Source organism: Manduca sexta, chromosome 16, assembly GCF_014839805.1.
Source record: "Manduca sexta isolate Smith_Timp_Sample1 chromosome 16, JHU_Msex_v1.0, whole genome shotgun sequence".
Taxonomy (NCBI): Eukaryota; Metazoa; Arthropoda; class Insecta; order Lepidoptera; family Sphingidae; genus Manduca; species Manduca sexta.
Genome location: NC_051130.1, coordinates 2515452 through 2536411, shown reverse-complemented (window position 1 = coordinate 2536411; position 20960 = coordinate 2515452). Strand labels below are relative to the sequence as shown.

The window sequence follows — 20960 nt, the reverse complement described above, 5'->3', positions numbered from 1 at the left end:
TGTTCTGATTGGCTCATTATTGAGATAGATCGAAAAAGCGATTGCGATCGTTTATTGAAATTGCGGTATATGACGTAAACTATAGTTTACGATTTATGTATCTTTAACGCTCTGAAGTCAGATACAAGCGGCGCAGCATTTGTTAGAGACGAAGCTGACAGAATGCTTGGGCAATGGGTGAGGTAACCAACTTCAGTAGGGCAGTGTTTTATAACACAAATTGGATCGCCGCGTTGTGTCGAATTCGACAATAAAGATTAACCCCTTTATTAATACACTTTATTTATCTAAGGATGGATCATTGCTGTGATAATAAGTCTGTTTCTCAGTGCTGACGGCATGGCAGCCTTCGCAGTGCGTAGACAAAAGGCCGTTGTGGTTGGCTAATATTGAGATACAACTTGAATCTAGTTGGCTGTCAGATGAACTAAGCTGAGAAAAAGATTTGTTATCATAGTTATGCTCCGTTCTTATATAAATAAAGTCTATGAATAAGGGGGTACATAGATAATGTCACATGGCTTACTTTTATTTTACAAATCCTAATTTCTAAGTGATGTGAAAATGATAAAAAGGAAAAAAATTAACTACGGTATGCATAGAATTTAAAAATAAAATGTTATCGGTAGATATAAATTTTGAAGGTAAAGTAGCTTAGTCAGTATTTTATTCTTAGAATCCCGTTAAAATCTCAATTTTCCTCCTCGTATAAGGTAGTGGACGAAAGTGAAGTATAACTTTAAAGTATAGGTAAAGTAAACAGTCTTCCTTGATTCATTCATAAATTGCTAGTAGGAACGAGTCACTGGCGGGTTTTTTACCACGTGTTCGGTGGCCGTTATGCCGCTGGGTACAAAATATTGACCCTTTTTAAAAAGACAATCATAACTGACACTTTCAACTTTTTGCTAAACCAGATTGTTTCTTTATTAATTCTTAAATAATTATGATATATTTCAAGTGTTTCAAATAATGGTCATATTTGAATTAAATACTGAAAAAATACTATGGATATTTTAGAATTAATAAACGATTTGCAGACAGCATTTATGCATATTAATACCTATATTATGTTGTGTCGGGTTACCTTTCGGAAAACTTCACCCTTCACCACTGTTAACAGGTGACACTTTTACATCTGCTTTTAATGAACTTAAAATTGCCAGGTCGCACTATAGAGCAGCAGTACAAAAATCGAAAGGTAATTTATTGCGTAAAATCGCCGCGCGGTTAGATAAGGAGGGCCCGTGGTCTCCTTTATACCAAGAGTTTAAAGCAAATAGACCAATTAATTTATCTTACATCGATAATATTAAATTTAATAATAGCTATACGACTGGTATTGAGGAGACTACGGAAGCACTGTTGCATTCACTTATACCCGATGATATTATTAATGACAACAATTATCACAACCAAATTAGAATGTGGGCCGCGGAATTGCCAAACTCTCCAGTTTCAAACCTTGCGACATTAGATGAATTTATTGCCATTGTTGCATCTCTGCCGTTAAACAAAGCCTCCGGCGAGGATAAAGTGTCTAACAAGATGATTAAAGAAGCGTGTAAATCAGCCGGAGATTCGTTACTATCTGTCTTTAACCGATGTATTGCTGAAGGTATATTTCCGCGAATATGGCGCTCCGGTTTCATTCGAATAATACCTAAAAGTGGCGACAAGGCTCCCGATGATCCCAAGTCATATAGACCTATTACGTTGTTACCATCTTTAGGTAAACTTCTAGAACGCCTCATTGTCCCTCGTCTGCTACCGGGCGGACCAGTATTTCACAAAATCAATTCGGATTTACCATAGGTAGGTCGACTACAGACGCGGCAATATCGGTTAGAAGAACAGTAAGTATATCGGAACATAAATATGTACTCGGTATCTTCTTAGACATCTCCGGTGCCTTCGACAATGCTTGGTGGCCTATGATACTTCTTAAGTTAAAAATACGAGGCTGCTATAGGAATATATATTCCCTAATTTACTCATACTTCTCGTACGGAACATCCAAACTTAAACTCGGCCACCATGCCGTGTCGAAGTCGCTGAGTATGGGATGTCCACAAGGCTCAGTTGTAGGTCCTTATTTATGGAATTTGAGCTTCGATGATTTTCTTTCAATTCCCTTACCTGTAGGATGCACTTTAACCGGATATGCGGATGACGGCCTCTTACTAATAGAATCTAATAGTAGATCGGGGCTTGAAAGTTTGGCGGATACGTGTTTACAATTAATATCTGAATGGGGTGAAAGAAATCGCCTTACATTCGCACCTCACAAAACGTTCCAACTGCTTTTAAAAGGTATATTAAAATCACCGCCGCGAATAAAATTTAATAATATTGTTGTAAAAAGGAAAGAATCGGTTTGTTATTTAGGTTTGATTTTAGAACGAAATTTTTCCTTTCTAGAGCATATAAAAACGTCGGGGAAAAATCAAAACGTAACTTTTACGCCTTGACAAGGATATCGACCTCTACGTGGGGACTGTCTTTCACTACGCTCAAAATCATCTATGGAGCGACTTACTTAGCTTGTATTACATACGGATCACCTGTATGGGCCGATAGGGCAACTATCGGTGCTGTGCGCAGGAAACTGCTCCAGAGTCAACGATTGGCGTTGATATTCTTGTGCAAGGCGTATAGAACTGTTAGTACAGAAGCTTTGCCTGTCCTCGCGGGTGTACTCCTGTCGATTTGGAGGTACAGCGTCGCGCCGCTATGTATTACTCAACCAGAGAGGATATGGATAAAAGTTTCTTACGTCTCGCGAGCTCTTAAGAATCGATAGACTATTTAAAACGCACACTGATGTACACAACGAGTTATTAAATGAATGGCAATGTAGGTGGGACTCGTCTTCGAAAGGGCGTCATTTATATAAATACTTTCCGTACGTTCGCGATCGCCTAATTAAAACTTGGCTAGAAATAGATTACTGTGTATCGCAATTTCTTACCGGCCATGGTAATTTTAAGGGTAAACTGTTCTCATTTAGGCTGGTTGATTCTCCTGCGTGCCCATGCTCTACACCTGGTTACGAGGTGGAACAATCTGCTCATCACGTACTTTGGGAGTGTGGTCTCTGGCATGAAGAGCGCAACATCATGTTAAACAGTATGCAAATAACATCTGGGGTTGTATACTACATGGACCTTGTTGAGACTAGACGGAATTTCCGTGCTTTCCGGCGTTTTTGCCATGCCTATTGTAATCAAATCTAACAGCTCATGTGATAGGACCCTTTCATTTAATTTTATCCGTGGTGCTTTATAACTAGCTTATCTAGTTGTAAACGTCCCTATCATTGAGGTTAAATCGCCTCCTTACATCATGATTTTGTCACCCGCATTGCTCTGGAGGGAAGTGGACAATTAATATTTCCAACTCCTCCCTATTTTTCTATTTGATTAATTTCGTTGCGGGATAATGACATATTAGTTTTCCCTGAGACTCGCCGAGCTTCACTGCTCGGTGTCACAAAATGCGTGCCACTGCTGATCCTGGCTTACAGGAGTTGTAGTGGTGGGTGTGAGGGCGGGAAAGTCTCTTCACCACTGTTGGTTAGGATATTCTTTCCAAAAAAGCTCGATGTATCCCAGTGGAGAAGCGTACTTACAATCCGATTCCTACCGGCTTCCCTTTTAGGTTTATCAACGTTTGTCTTAATTTTTGTTTTCTGTCGCGATAGTTTCTTTTTTTTTTATCGGGTTACCTTTTGAAAAATGTCCCACTTCGCCACTGATTTATCTGCATTTAGCACTGGCCATCCACTCCTAAAGTATATTATAAAGTACTTCTTTCGCTCATAGAAGAATAATTGTTTTTTTCATGGGAGAGGGTGTCCGCTAAGTGTGCGCCATAGAAAGTAAAGAGGGCCGCCGTGAGTCGATCCTCTAATTATTGGACACCATAAATATTAGCGTCAATTTTATATTGCGGTGTTTTAATTTTCGTTTCGATCAACATTAGTTAGCTAGGACAGGGCGCAGTGAAAAAATACTCAACTTGTAACTGCGCCGCGGTTTACAAAAGATGGGAATCCCTAATCTAGTGTGTCGCCGTCATTGGTTATTAACCCGCAATACTAAAGGAATCATCAATGCGTTAGCAACAGCATTCGCCTTTTGCATTTATTATCAGTTGTCTTCAAAAAGTAATATATCTTGTACATACTGCCCACGAAGTTACAGTAAAGACGGAGTCCATACACAAAATAGGTACCTAAGAGAAGATAATGTACTTATTTGTTGTCTCACTCTAGAAACTCCCTCTCTCTCTATCTCTCTCGACTTGAAACTGTCATATGCAGGAACTATGCATAATATTAACCACACAGGTGTTTATTGTGGATTCTAATTTTATTTTGACCTTCTTGCTTCATATGCGGGCAGTTTGAATCTACCACCAGCGTTACTGTATAATGCTTATTAAAATAGAATTACACGTAACAAAATTAACTTAGCAACCATTCTGAGAGACAGCGCGTGCGTATTAGCATCACAAATGTGCAGTGAAAGTGAATCGGCGAAGGACATTCGCTTTTATGCTCGCTCTGACTCAGCCGTTCGGAGAATTCAAGAAATCGAACGGTTCGACATATCAGGTATGCCAGTGGCTTTTGAGTAGTGGTAAGAATGTTTTCTGTGAAAAGCCCTGCAAATCATTTGTCAAACAGATTGGAGTGATTTGCCGTGGATAACAAATATTTTTATAAGGTTTATGCATTATTCTATAAAACTTGGTGTATTTAAAAAACTAGAAGGGACTATATAACATCAACCTCGTTACGTAGAAGATGAAGTTTTGATCGTATCTGTAATAATAAATTTCCTTGAGGTTATACTTTTGCCCGATATTTTCCGCATGACTAAGTTTTCCATATATTTTCTAAGAAAGGAAAATTAGTAAAGTAAAATGAAATCTTACTAAATTGTATGAAATATTTCGCAAAAAAAGCAAAAAGCCAACATCACGCGGTGTTCCCAGGCGGTCACCCATCCAAGTACTGACCGCGCCCGACGTTGCTTGACTTCGGTGATCGGACGAGAACCGGTGTTTTCAACGTGGTATGGACGTTGGCAACAACAACGTCTTATTAACGGATCTGTTGATTTACAATAAAATCATTTCTAAATAATCATTATTATAATTTTTTTATGTAGTAAATACCTATAAATTGTTGAAAAGTTGTAAACAGAAAGATTATAATCTAATCATTTCAATGATGTTCTCTAAATCTACATAAACACTACGCAAACCCTGTGAAAGGGTGTCGATATCTTGTAAACAGGATTATAATTAAATATAAAACAGCTACCTTCCAGATAATGCATAAATAATCACGGATCATGGAAGAGATTATAGGATAGCCATCGCGGGCAATCTGCACTTATTTCTTAGGCGATAAATACACCTCCTACGCAAACCTGCTGAATATATAACCGGCAAAGAACTTAAGCATACTAACATGAACGTAGTGGTAGATTTTTGTATGTACGTAGGTAAGTGTACCTCATTTCATTTCTTCATCTTCATCTTCATCATTTTAGTTCTTCTTCCCTGCCAGCCCGAGCTGGCTTCTTTGTTTACTAAGTATATTTTTCATTTATTTTATTTTCAATATAAATTGTCTTTGTTTATATAAGCTTATTTAATTAAGTAATAATTAAATATTCTCATGTACCTTGACTTATCATAAGTGCAACTATGATCGCCTACGTGATGAATAAAGCATTTTATTTTATTTTATTTACCTCCCAGTGGCGAAGAGTGAAATTTGCCGAAAGGTAACCCGACACAATATATATGTGGGTAGGTACTAATATGCATAAATGTGGCGCAAATCGTTCTAATCATTTGATTTTACATAAATTACGAAAGAGAAGCCGGTAGGAATTGGGTTATATGTACCCAGGGGCGTCACCAAAGGAGCGCAGGAAGGGGTAGCTGCCCCCCCTACAGGTTCTAAAACTCGAATGTTATCACCAATTCCATTCCTAATATTCCGTACGCTCTGCTCTATGTTATTGTTAAAGCAGGAGGAACATGTGCTCTCAACTTTACCTACAATTTACACTTTTCTCATTCTCCATATCAACTTGACCCCTCCCCACCCCTGGGCTATCGGCTGGTAACGCTCTTATATGGAGACTTCGCCACTGACCTCCACTATGCCCGCATCAAACTCGCTGATATTACCACTACGCAACCGAGAAAGCTCCAAATCCTATGAGGAAATAATTGTACATACACCGACGGCCATTATAGCAAAAAAAAAAAATGAAAAAGAATATTACCTACTCCTCGTGGCTTCCAGATTAAAAAAGAATATATAAGTATATATTATGGATATTAATAGATAAGGATTTAGACGTACCCTAGGTATTAACTATGATAAGTATAATATAGTTTCCATCTTCTATGTCCTTGATCGATTCTCGTTAAGACTTCAAGATAATTATAGGTACAGTCAATAACAGCTATACAATTGTAAAACTTAATATCACTTATATATTTTTGTGTTATTACCATTTTTTGTCTTTGCTGAAATAAACTAATAGATAAGCCTTTTGTTTTACTGACCAAAAAGCAGGGTACTCAGTTCGTTATTTTTGTGAAAAAAAAAAATTGCCTAACATGTAACCTACAACTTATAGGTTATATTAATGTTAACGTGTACTTTTGGATCGTTATACTTAATTATAGCTAACATATTTATTTATTTAGCACTTCGCATACAATTAAATATTGTACATAGTTTGTTAGAGGTAGGACATATTTATATCCGCCCTGATAGCGACTACCGTACACAGGATAGGTATCAAAACCCGCCATAGTGGCGCACATAAGTGTGTCGCGCTCCGGGATCAGCCTGTGTATATCCAAATTCAACAGGCGGGCATAATTGTGTCGACTGCCGAGGGGTAATCATGTCTCATCAGTCGACATTCTCTTCGACCCCTCTTCACTAACCATTACGTGCAGTGAGGTCACTTTTTCATGTCCGTATAAAAACAAAAATAGCTAGTCTTAATACCATAGGCATATCTCCCACTCAACCGTAAGATGGTGCAGACAAATACAAGGTTTGTGCCAATGACGTTTTACAAATCTGTAATGAAAACATCTTAGGTTTGTGCATCAAAGAAATGTTATTTTGAATTAGTACACACAATTATGTAACTGACTGTACATCTGGTTACATTATGCCACGTTTTTTACCCTTCGTCCGTTAAGGAACATGTTCTACAAGGCCGTTTTTCTGAGGTACGCGAGATAAATTCTTTTACATCTTATATAGACCTTCTTCGAAGAATCCGTGTGCCAACTTACAAGAATTAATGATTCATATTTTTAATGGGTGCAAATGGTTGGGTGAATGATATTAAATTTATTAAAATGAGCTTCTTAGAAGGTGTTTAATTTTAAATTGTGACCGACCCTGGTATGGGGCGCTTGAAACAGATTACCTTTTTTAATTTGATTTTGCACATAAAATACAATACAGTGATCCCAAATATCATTGCTCATTAGTGGAGAGATATACGGCCTTTTATCCTACTTTCGTACTAATATTATAACTGCGAAAGTTTATGAGGATATATGTATGTACCTATGTTTGTTTGTTCCTCTTTCACAAAAAAACTACTGAACCGATTTGGATGAACTTTACAATAATATTGGTAATAGATCAGAATAACATATAGGCTATAATTATAATCATTTTGTGTAATTTGGTTAATACAACGATACATATCAAGTAAGTCGAAAAAAAAATGATATTTTGGCGTTCGCTTCCTAAACCGTTGGAGTTAGACAATGATGATGATTGTAGGATTGTTTATCTTAAATAGTTCTAAATAAAAGTCCGAAACAGCATATATCTATCTACCTTTCTTGGAAGCCACTATGACCAAAATAGTGAACCATAAATATAATTATATCAGATACTTGTTTTAGCAGGACTTTTATCCCGGAAAACTCCTTCACGCTGGCGAAAGCGCGAGCAAAAGCTAGTATAATATATTTCCATCATCGCTCGCTTAACTAATCCTGTTGCTATGACAATAAATACTAAAAAGTTCAACCGTACCCAGTCTACTTTATTTGTTTGCGGCTCCACTCACTTGCAAGCGCTTTCCTGATAGGTACAAAAGTCCTACTGCGCAGTATGCAATAGAAGCCTATTTCTTAATCCAGGACATTGTCTTTTGTGTCCCAAATTTCACCCAAATCAGTTCAGCGTGAATTACCTTAGTACGCATAGTTAGTATTTCCTAATTTACTATTCTATATAAAATTATGTAGAATTTGATTATTTTTATAGAAACATATATCGGTTTGCGTGTAAGAACCGCAAGCTACCGAGGTAAATTCCAGTAAATTTAAAAATAACCGTGTAAAGGAAATATTGATAAAGGGACGCTTCATTGACTCGAGTCTCGAGAGTTGAACAAATCTATAAATAAGAAGCGACAGACTTATCAAATCAATTTAAAAAACCATTTTTAAAATTATAGTTCATTGTTCAAAAAATATCTACATGACGAACTGATCATAGTTCATGGATATGGAAAATTATGTAGAACATTATAATTCCTTGGTTCATTATAATACTTACAAATATGATTGACATGTAAGCATTAGGAATCTAGATATATTTTATATCCACCCGGATAGCGACCACCGTACATAAGTTGCTAAACCCGCCATAGTAGCCCACGTAAGTGCGTCGCGTTCCGGGATCAGCCTTTAGTCTAAGAAAATTGAATGAATACGATCAAATTAAGTGTATATGGAAGCCACAGTTTCAAGACAAAAATTAAATTTCAAGTTAGCTCTGGCACAACATCTGTCTTTCTAGACACGACTGCTTCAATGCATTTAGAAAGAGAAAGTTACTCTCTAGAGAGTGAGACAACAATAAATATATTATCACCTTTCCTGAGTGTGAACTCTCTGACTTTATAGTCGGATTCTACATTCATCCACCCCACGCGATATGCGCTGTCAAAATAAGACAGCAATTACTTTCGAAGGAATTACAAATTGTACCAAAAACACACTGATTCACGTAGGCATCCCCATGATGTCAGGGTCTGGTGCATTTACTAGTCAACAAGCAGCAACCGTGACTGATGACACATCTAATTTGAATGGCCAACAATTTTGTGGGTGGAAACATTGTTTTCCTTAAACAATTTAAATAAAGCATTGTATACATCTGGTCTTGGAGTGGACGGAAAACGGTCTAGTTTTATATACGTACCAAATCCCTGATACTGGGGACGTTTTAATATCGCCACTGCCACAACTGGAATGGCGTAAGCTGCCATTTTGATAACCATTAGGATAAGTTGATCATTACATTCTAACCTCAATGTACATTATTTTATAACAAACCTTGTCATGTTTACAATAGGATTAGGTTACTTTTAGAAACGCTTTAAAATATTCCTTAGTAAATGACGTACTGGAAATAATTTTAGTTATTTGTTTGAATTTTATTTTATTGTTATTGCTGTCTTAATATTGTTAAAACTAGAGTTAGATTATATTGTTAGATGTAAGTGTTTTGCCCAAGTGCTGTAAACTTTCGTTCAAATTATAAATAAGTGTTACTATACTTTACTAGACTTACTGTTAGAGGCAGGGGAATCATTACTAAGATAAGATAACTGCATCATCATTATAGATTATTTCATCCAAGAAGACGCGCCCCAATACTACTCCTTAATCGATGAACGAATCTGCCATGGCGATAGGCTTCATCCATCGCGAGTTGCCACAATTATGTCGGCCTGTCCAAACGTTGCGTACGTTCTTTTCCAGTGGAAACATGGTTTTACAACACGATTTATCCATTGCAAATCTTCAATTTGTACTTGATTCACGCACGGGTTTATTCCAACAAAGTACTTGATTCACTTACATGACGAATAATTCCGACACCAAAGTCCGGTAGACATCGCCACTGTGTACATAACCTAAGTAATTAATACAAACACACAAAAAATACAATTTCAGAGTAAAAGAAGAACAAGAAAACTTAAAAACCCAACTGATAGTCACAGGAAAGCTAAATTCGTAGTTTCGTTTACATACTTACTTAACTTATTTCGTTTTAAAAACCAAACTACAGAACGGATAATGAAAACACCTATGGGACCAATCTCCTTCCTTTTAAACACAAAAGAAATCCAAATAGGATAAATAAATACACGTCAAATCGATAACCTCCCCTTTTTTGAAGTTTTAAAAGGAACATTAAAACAAAACACAAATTTATCAAGCAGAAATAACTCGAACGTCACACACCAACAACTTCCTCGATGTATTATGCACATCACGCAAACTGCTGCATACCTGCACTTCCACTTCAAAGTGACGCAACACACTATTTCCAGCAAAAGGGAATTTGACTTAGCACGACCGACTGACTAAAATCAGTCCTCTGATATACCTTCCCAAGGCAATTCTTCTGCGCTCGGTCTTAACAATGAACACACGCCCATGCACGGGAGGACATTTACCGCGGCTCACAGTTCAGTGTGTATACCTCGTGATGGTATGTTCACATGAATGCCTTTAAATGCCCACGAACATTTTCCCTTCTTCCTTTCCGCCCATCCTAAAAAAGGATTCCTATCCATCCTCCACACTTGCCTCCGCCAAATATTTCCTCCCTACTCTCCTCCAAGCCCCTGCTAAGCCCAGGGATTCCAGTATCCCGTTCGCAGGTTTATCCCGGTGTACACTGCAGGGACGCCTACTCTAAAAAAACCCTCTGACGTAAAAACTGCTGCCAGTGTTCAATTGTCTTTAAGTTCTTATGGCCGATAGTTATAAACTATTGCGCAGTGCTCAGGCATCTATCTTTAGTGGAAATTCACCAATCAATAAGTTTGTTTGAAACGTTGGTTAATTTTCTTATTTTTTATCTTAACATTAACGATAGGTTTATTGTATTGTATTCGGCTTTAAGGCTTGATTTTCAGTTACATTTTCTGTATCACATAGTAACGTATTATTCATTTTATATGCGTAGAAAGGAAGTCTCCTACGTTAGAAACTAGATAAAAAATGGCGCCTACACTTCGATGACACATTCATAATGGTGAAGTGAGACGTCACAAGTGACGTTTGCAACCCACTGGACCCAATTAAAATTATATCGCAATAACCTATAAAATAATTAATATGAATAATTGTAATGTTGGCTTACAGGAAATCTAAATCCTGGGCTATTAAAACCTATGAACATGGAGTTTGTAACAATAATTTTATTATTAATTAGGTGCAGCTCAGGACTACGCCCCCCTGAAAAATATTTCCCATCACAAAAATCCTTAAATCACTATACGACACCAGCGCCATCTATTTTAAGAATGAGCTTTACAATTTCCGTTATTTGCCATGGGATCAAATTATGAGATACAATGTAACCTATGTGTTAATCCAGGACATAATTTATTTACCCATAACCATTTATTTTTCTACACACACATAAATACAACAAATCTACCCGTATGCCAAATTTCATCCAAAACCGTTCATTTGTTTCTGCGTTTACTTCTACCATATAAACATTTTCACAAACTTTCGCATTTCAATTATTGAATATTGATATCCTATTCATTATTATATTTATGGTCTTAGTTTCTGTTACAAAGAAATAAAAAATAGATTTCTCATAACAAATTTTGTTCCGAAGATATTAAAAGCACTGATCTAGAGTACTTAATTAGTCTACCTAAAATAAGGGTAATACAGTTGTCATAAACATATTGTAGTTTTATTATAGTAATAACAATTGAGTAATTTTCGTGTGTAGGTTTTTATTAACATATTATGCCAAAAAAATATACCTATATTTCTAATTCCCCCTGTTCTTCATCATCAGTAGAATACAAAGATATCACCACTCCTTTTGCATCTAAAACAACCTGATCTTCTCTATCCTGTCGAAGAGTTTAGTCTTCATCTTGATGACGGCCAGGATCCAGTCGGCCGTGAGTCTGATGTAACGCACGTCGTGATCAGTGTGCTGGCCTTCGATGCGAAATGTCATCTGAAAGTTGAATATATAGCATAGATCGTAGATTTTGGGTTTCATTAAGATTTCACTTTTGCGAAAGATTATTTTCGTTTTTCATAATCCAGAGATAGTAGGTTCTGGGTAGATCATTAAGATTTGATCGTGCGAAAGATTATTTTTGTCGTCTGTTTGTATAACGAAAGAAAAGTTTGAAACTTGAATCTTGGTTATGATTATATCGATACCGGAAATTTCAATTGTCGTAAGGGACAAAGCATCACTTTTCAGGAGAGCCAAAACACATATTTTTTTGTCTTAAATTCGTTGTAACTTTTTCATTTGTAATCGGATTTTAAAGGTGTCTAGGGACCACTGATCTATTTTTTGTGCTCTATCTATTAGCTTTATCCAAATTAACGTAGGGCCACTACTTTCAAAGATAGATGTCCCTTACATCCCACCAAAATGAATAAAACACCTATACACCCCTTAGCTTAGTAAGGTTGCATAGGTTGTAAAGGACATTTTACACAAATTAAACTAGCGTTTTAGGTAAAAATGTCACATTACCTAAATGTGAAGGGTAATAGAAGGTCCAAACTTATACAATTTTAAAAAATAAAACCCTTACTACATTTTTATTGTCTTTTTATTAGAGTAAATCGAATAATGAAAATAACATTCTAAGAACAAATCCAATGAAAAATAATGTTCCTGTATAAAAAAAAATCCTAATCCAGTATTTGGTACAAACTTTCATAATATTTTTTCATATTTTCTAAAATAATATCAAGTATCAAAATAATAAAAAATTATTAACATAATACACAAACAATATTAATTATAAATCAATGGAATTTCTGGCACACTTTACCCATATTTGGTAACGAAAGATCAAATACTCTAAAGTATGAAAATACTTATTCATCGTCCTTAGCCTCCTCCGCATTAGTCTCGGGAAGAGCATCTCTACCGAAAGCCAAAAATGGTGGCTCTAGGTATTCCTTGTGAATACGCTTCGGTATAATTGCATATTATTGCATAATTTTTCAAATCATTAAATTTATCCACTGATATAGGAAGACGATTTCCATACAATGTCGGCAAAACCATGTTCTTGGGATCTTGGTTTTCTACAACTTCAACAATTGTTTCTTCGTCTTTTTCCTTTTCCTTGGCTTTTTATCTTTTTACCTTGAAATTTCCATTACTAAAAAATCCTTCTTCTTCTCTCACCTAAGGCTATTATTTGGGGATTTTCATCTTTTTTCATAGAATACTTCACCTCTGCAATTTTATCTTTATGATTGCTCAAAGTCATTGTTCGTATCGTTTTAAATGTGTTTTTGAGTAATTTCAGTGTAAATTTTAGACATCATATTATGTTCTGTTCTGAAATTATGTTTAGAAATGTTCCAAAATATTTTATGGTATGGTTTTGCCCGTTTTCTTACCGATACTGCGTATGCTGGACATTAGCTTGTAGCCCAAATGATAATTCGCTTGGTCTCCCGTTCAATAACGGCATACATAGAATCAATTGGTATGTATTGATGCCTAGGTAATTAATAATATATCTGTACTCCTTGAATATTGACAGTAATTTTCAAAATGACTGCGGTTAGTAGTCATTATTTAGTTTTATTCTTCCCTGGGCAAGAATCGCAATATAATAAACATTTTCGATGGAACGGTAATTAATTTTAAGAAGGAATTCACAAACACAAGTGGCAATATCGTTACCTCCACGTTTATCACGTCTACCACTCTCTCTCTCTACAAGAAACAATGTCCAATGTTAGTTTGGCTCTCATAGAATGTATGTGCAGTTATAAACGGCATATTTTCTGGAGTAGTATAGAACCATGCTCTCCCCATAATATCGGGTAGTGAGCACTTCGTGTTAACCAATAATTACTGTTAGTATATCTTTGAGATCAAATTCTGGGATCAAGTAAATATTAAATCTTTGATAGCTAGCTTTTTTCTCCGCAAATGAAAATCAATTTCCTTTTTTTCGTCCTTTCTTAACATATCTTCGTTTTCTTTTTTGTGCAGAGTATGCACTTGTCTTATTTTGGCGTATGGAAACGTATATTATAAATTATTAAATTTATAGCAATGAATACTTTCTTACTCATATGAATTTAGAATTTTCTGAACAGATTACTAGATAGATTCTATAGAAATTTGTGATATTTCTATATTCTTGTGCCAATAAAAGACATTAACTATTCTTCTGGCATTAGTGCGATGAAACTACACATAGAGTTTTAAAAGAGTTAAAATAAGCTGTTGCTTCTTCACTATAATATTGGTGCTTTACGTCTTGATCCTTCAGCTTTATTTATATAATATTCTTATGTTAGGCTTCTTCTACTTTCTACTAGTTTAGCATTTTTATCTCTTAGTAATGCTTGGTTATTTACATCTTATAATCTAATCTCGCCGGTATCGTGGTTCAAAAAATGCTCAAATAATCTTTGTCCTTTATTTTATGATATTTCATAGCATTTATCTGGTAAATACTAATATATAATTAATGTATAATTTTCTATAATATTTTTTTCTTCTCTTACTTGATCTAATTTCATTTCATTTTCAATCAATTTCAACTCAGTCCAGCATCCTTGCGTTTCTTTATGTAGTTTAACTTTGTTTGCTATTATTAAGCGCATATTTAATGATTGACTTACTTCTTAATAATTTCGTTTTATTTTTTCGTTATTTGCATGTTTTGGTGAACCAGACTCCAGAACTGCCTAAAGAATAATCTTCGTCAACAGAAAGAAAATCAACGTGAAATTAAAATGTTTTTGTTGCACCTTTTTTTTAGTAGTAGTTCTAAATTCGACATCAATCGAGCTATTTACTTTGAGTGTTGAATCACACCATGGAGAGTGACCGGGAGCAAGGCAGAAGCCGATGTGTTGTGTAGGCGGATACTTCTTACTGCCAAGTGTCTGAACGTAGTTTTTCCTTCTGGAAACTTTCCTAATCCCAATCGTCGATCTTTGAAACAGATTCAATTTGATAACAACCAATGGTACGCATAGATAAAATGATGTAGGTATGTAAAATAATGTGAGAAGCTTTATCAATATAAGGTTCCGATAAAAGCACAGAACCTACAAGCTGATGAAATCTTAGAGGTTCAACAACAATAACAACTATCTCTCGCAAAACAGACCTCGCTGCCGCTTCGGTAATATTAGATGCAACTGCAGCATAGAGCCCTCCTTGATGCCAAAGGATCTCTAAATAATTGCCTCCGATACCCGTGATTTAAGGTCGTAACGGACATAAAAAAAAATATTAGACATTTAAGCCCTTATTAAATTACGACATATATTATTGTTAACCGGGTCGTAACGGACAATAATAAGTAAGGTAACAAATATGACCAACTTGTTTTTGATATTGGAAAAAAAATTAAGGATGTAAATGCACTTTGCAATATAGTGGTCCAAAGTTACCTAGGTTATTTGGAAAAATGTACCTTAAGCCAGCCCGAAGTTTTTACATGTCTCATAAGACCTATTTTCTCAAATATTTAGCTTCAAAATATCAAATTTGTCAGGGCGTAAGGGATTTTTTTTTAAAGATAGAATTATTTCATATATACCAATCGATAGAGCTCGAAAAGCCGAATCCGGCAATATATATAACTCATTTTCGCCAACATGTCCCTTACGCCAATTGAAATTTCCGGTATCGATATGTATAGAGTATAGATACCCTCACAAAAATAACAAAGCAAATCTCTCAGTATTTTATCATAGCATTTCAAATCACAAGATACGTGACCAAATTCATTCAACATCAAAGTGGGTAACCACGCGGGACTTTCATTACATGACTAGTGCCTCTGATTCATGAGGAACAACTTAATTACAATACTACAATAACATGGAAAACAATAAGCCAGCAATTGATAACATATTATTTATAGTAAACAAATGGTGTTTGACCGCAGTTGGATGAGATTAAATGCGGAATGGTTTAAAGGCTGTAGGGTAATAATATACAATCATTTCTTTACATGAATCGCTTCACTAGGGAATTGTTAGTAACGAAAACCAACGTAAAGTGATAGCTTGCTGTTGTGTTTCATATGGCGACATCAGAAGGTCCATTCTCGACTTTCTAATACTTTTTCTCGTCTTTTTAGCTTGTCAGGGCATTCATCTATACTTCTTTCTTATATCTATAATATTATATAATATTCAAAAGTACCAAGAAAAGATTGATGAAGGTGGAAGAAGTGCATGAAAAGATTGATGAAGGTGGAAGAAGCGAGAAAAGTATGCCAGAATCGTGCAAATTGGCAATCCCTAGTCTCTGCCTACTCCTATGGGATATAGACGTAATACTACGGATGTATGTTCATTTTCCGCGCTTACCAGAGGCACGCCGCGCATCTCTGGCGGCTCAGTGTGCTTGTTCTGCACCCTGAAGAACACGGATGCAGTCGCTTGAGGTATGGGATAGGCCGCTGTCGGTTGACTAAACACCGCCTTGTAACAAAAGTATACCTTATATAAGGAAATTTATCTTAGCAATATTGTTTTTTTTATACATGCACAGCTAAGGGACCCCTACTGCATCTGACGGTAAGCGGAATGCTGTCTTAGAGAATGTCAACTGACGAGAGATGATTATCTATTGATATTAGCTATGCTTAGTTAAAACACAAATTTACTCGATCAGCTGTAAGTCTAAACCCGCCATCTTGCCTTTTAATAAGGTTTAAACTAGGAATCGGTAATGTTTTGACAGCTATTTAAATAATTCTTAACTACCTCTTAACGCTAAAACAAGTTTATAAGTAACACTGTAAGAAACCCACAGTCTCTCTAACCTCGAAATAATAATACTGCGAGCACTCGTCCTGCGAAGCCCCCATGTACTTCACTATATAAGAAAACGTTTTAGTCAGACTCCATTTCTTCTCTATCGTATCTGAGATGAATTCCTCGCTGGTGATAGGCAAAGGAGTCCTGAGGGTTGTCAGGGAGACCTTCGGCTTGGTTGTAAGGATATCCCTGCTGTCTGGAAGGAATATAATGGGTACTTAACTCATAATTTTCGGTCATATATATACAAGGGCGTCGCCTAGGGGGAGCAAGGAGGGACAGCTGATGCCCCCTAGAGATTCCAAAAAAGTTGCCAAATGTAAAGCAACCAAAGTCCTAAGTATTTGACTTGACTTGCTTGATCGATCATTCACGTACGTTGAATCTCGAATGAATTGCACCAATTCCATTAATAATATTCCGTACGCTCAATAACGCTCTGCTCTATATTATTGTTAAAGCGGGACAGGGGAAATGGAGAAGAAACATGCTCTCAACTTTACCTACAACTTGCCCCCCCCCCCCCCCCTCGCCGGAGCCATCGGCTGACGACGCTCTTGTATGTATACATAACCTATTTATTATGGGAAATAATAAAGCTGATGAAATTTAGGTGTGATAACGTGTCTGCCTTCCCTTGAAGGAAGTCGGGCGTGATGCAATGTATATTTTACTATATGTTACAATGCAATATAGGCTTGAATATTCTACTATATGTTACTATAGCAAGACAATATAGGCCTGAGAGGTATGACGAATGGTATTTAAAAAACAAAGTATATCGTCTATGGCGCCTTGTATCCGAGAAATCGACGTCGAGTCACAGCTTAAGTTATGGCTTGTCTCCTGTCTAGACTGTACGCTTATATATTTGTTACACCGTGAAGTGAGTCATGTGAATAAATACTATTGATGGGGTCCATGGTTTTGTTTAGTAGTCTCTTTGTAAGATTATTTGATAGTCCGTTACATTATGAGTTACAATATTTTCTTATTGCATAGATGTTTGTACCGTGGGCCAGTGACTTTGCTGATCTACACCGTGCATAAACTCTCAGTTTAATGGAAGAAACTTCTTAAAGGAAAGAAATTGCTATTATAAAAGTGTAGGTGTAAAATAGTAGGTCCAAATGTTTGCGTCTTCTGAATCCCTATAGAATCTAATACTTACGTGCTAATTCTCTCAAAGTAAGACGAATCCCTAACTTCTCTTTCGCTCTGTTGATAACAGAAACTACAGTATCTATTGCTTGCTCCTCATACGGCTTTATTTCTGGTAAATTCATTTTAAAACCAAATAAAAATGACAAATTAAATGACAGCTTTATTATCTAACCTCAAATCTAACAGATAAATCAAAGAAGTTATATAATATACTTTTTAATCAAAGAGGTTTACATAAAATCTAATATTTTTATTCTCTTTGGACAAATTAATGACGAGGCTGTATGGGCTAGAACCCTTTGCCTTCCCAATAATAAAGGGAATATCAAAATTAAAAAAAAAATCTTTTTGAATAACATTCTATTTTTAAATAGTTGTTACGTATTAGTCCTGCAAAACTTTCCCGCCAACTTTCGAGCCAACAACTATTCCATTTTATTTTTCAAACCCTTGTTATGTAACATGCCCGCAGTTTTCCTTATAGTAAATTTGAACTTTCGCTATAAACCAACGGTTTCGCCTTACGGGGCGACTGACCCCAGAGAGAACGCGCCAATCTTATGAGTCAATACCGCAAGTAGTGGGTACACCTGTATGACTCATTCGCACCCGTATGTTTGTTTTATCTGGTTAAATAATGCGCAGACATTTTTTTCGTTGAGTAATATTTACCTTTATGATAAAGATGTCGTGATAGGCACTGAAAATGAATATAGATGTTTTTTTTATTAATAAGCTGATTGTGAAGTGTAAAGAATTTCTCTAGGTTTGGTATTATGTGTTTTGAAGTCAAATAAAATAGAATATGAAGTTAAATATACACAGATTTAATAAAAAATTCCCATTGATACATTTTAAAATAGTTATTATATTATACTTAATGTTTTGTTGCAAAGTCCAATGTCGAATTTATACGTTGCTTAAGTAGAGGCCACTCAGAGCCGTATTAGGAGATTCAACTCAGATACGCTCTCAAGTGCGATATTAACTGATATATTGTTAAGTTAAGGTCAGCATTTTAGAAACGTAGCAATTTTTTTTATTGCTTTGAATGGCGAGAAGTGGTGGCCGTTCGGCTGATGGTAGGCAATACGACCGCCCATAAACAGTAGAAATACACATTCAACACCTTGAATTACTAAATATTCTTTAGTATTCCACTGTGCTCGCCATCCTGAGACATAAGATGTTTCGTCTCATTATGTCCAGTAGTTACACTGGCTACAATGTATTTATTACCTTTTTAACATAAATGCCACTTGTACATACATATTGAGGCTAAGTATTAACGCTCGAGGACAAAGCAATGAATAAATTGACAAACAAGTGCTGAATAAAACAATTAGTAGTTTATAGCAGGTCACCAAGCGAATAAACAAAAAGGTTCTTCCCAGCAATGTCTTCCTTATTCTTTAAGGCATTGGGTTGGTAATAGTATTTACAATCATGATTTTATTTTTTACTACGTATCTGTAGGTGCTACGCCATTATTACGCAGTGGTATCCTAGAGATAGCAAAAGACGTCGATGACGAAAAAAAATGCGCTGAGAAGATGAACTTAAACTTACTACGGGATCAAAATTGGGAAGAGCTGCTCAAGACCGCAAACAATGGAAGCTACTGGAGGCCTTCCCCTACAAACTGAGTTGACAGACTTCCTACAATGAGATCTCTCACGGCTCACTCATTTCAAAATAAAATTGTAACAGGCCGATATCTGTGGATTATAGATATTATAGTGAACCTAATATGGGAGTCTTTATTAGAGCAATAGAAACTAACAACATTGTTGAATTATTGTCTGTCTGTATGTATGTACACGCATCAAGCAAAAAGATATTATATTTGGATTAAACCGTACTGCATTATCCAATGTAAGTTTGACGTAGGAAGAAAATAAGGTATAAATCGAAGACGTCTGAAGACTTAGCAATGCAGTTAATCGGCTTGGATAAATAACAATTTTATATTACAACTATGCCGTAATTTTCATCCCTGTTTACGTTTTGCCTTCTCCTTCGCAGTACTATGTCTTAGGGCCGTATTTATAAACCTCACCGTGGAGTAAACTCTCAAGTAAACTTTTAATAATAAATAAATAATAATAATATCAGCCCTGTATTATATACTTGCCCACTGCTGAGCTCGGGCCTCCTCTACTACTGAGACGGATTAGGCCTTAGTCCACCACGCTTGCCTAGTGCGGATTGGTAGACTTCACACACCTTCAAAATTCCTATAGAGAACTTCTCGGATGTGCAGGTTTCCTTACGATGTTTTCCTTCACCGTTAAAGCGAACGATAAATTCACAAAGAATACACACATGATTTTAGAAAAGTCAGAGGTGTGTGCCCTTGGGATTTGAACCTGCGGACATTCGTCTTGGCAGTCCGTTCCACACCCAACTAGGCTATCGTCGCTATTCGCTATTCAATTTTTAATGTATTGAACTATTTAGTAAACCAAACTTAAGATCTCATTTAAGAGCTTGTACTAAGTAGAGTCGCCAGGCCAGTGCCAGGCTAACAAATGTTTAATCATGTTAAAAAAAAAAAGTCATACATTTCGATACATTGAACAATAAATATTTATAAACGTATTGTGAGTTTATAAGTGTAATGTACTTATAATGACCAATATCCGCAAGTGACAAATACTGTGATTTATCCTCATCGGTAAATATATCTAAATGTAAATATTATACTGCGTCGATAGCGTAGTTGTACTCTACGACTGCAATGCTAAGGTCTTGGGTTCAATCGCCAAGTCATATTGGATTTTTCTACACAGTAGCAGCCTGGAATCTGGAATTTGTGCCCGATATAGCGATAGGTTCGGTCTTGGAATGCGGAATACATACGGCGGTAAGTGGATGCAGCAGTTGCG

General features: G+C 36.1%; 1 protein-coding gene and 1 non-coding gene across 2 annotated transcripts; both read right to left on the bottom strand.

Annotated features, from left to right (window-relative positions):
- Window positions 1-4976: 4976 nt before the first annotated feature.
- On the bottom strand, window positions 4977-5095 carry LOC115446213. Its single transcript, XR_003938888.1, has one exon. It is a non-coding gene; the product is annotated as a 5S ribosomal RNA (ribosomal RNA).
- A 6734-nt stretch (window positions 5096-11829) lies between these two features.
- On the bottom strand, window positions 11830-18263 carry LOC115446205. The gene is made up of 4 exons (XM_030172777.2): window positions 18080-18263; window positions 16914-17104; window positions 16456-16569; window positions 11830-12085 (listed from the first exon to the last, which is right to left on the bottom strand). The coding sequence occupies exons 1-4, from the start codon at window positions 18192-18194 to the stop codon at window positions 11951-11953; spliced, it is 555 nt and encodes a 184-aa protein (XP_030028637.1). The 5' UTR covers window positions 18195-18263; the 3' UTR covers window positions 11830-11950.
- Between the last annotated feature and the right edge of the window lie 2697 nt (window positions 18264-20960).

Coding starts and splice junctions, on each gene's coding strand:
- LOC115446205 (XM_030172777.2), bottom strand. CDS start 18,194: ATGAATTTACCAGAAATAAAGCCGTATGAGGAGCAAGCAATAGATACT. Junction 16,570..16,913: donor CGCAGTATTATTATTTCGAG/GTTAGAGAGACT, acceptor TTTTGTTACAAG/GCGGTGTTTAGTCAACCGAC. Junction 12,086..16,455: donor AGATGCGCGGCGTGCCTCTG/GTAAGCGCGGAA, acceptor TTCAACTTTCAG/ATGACATTTCGCATCGAAGG.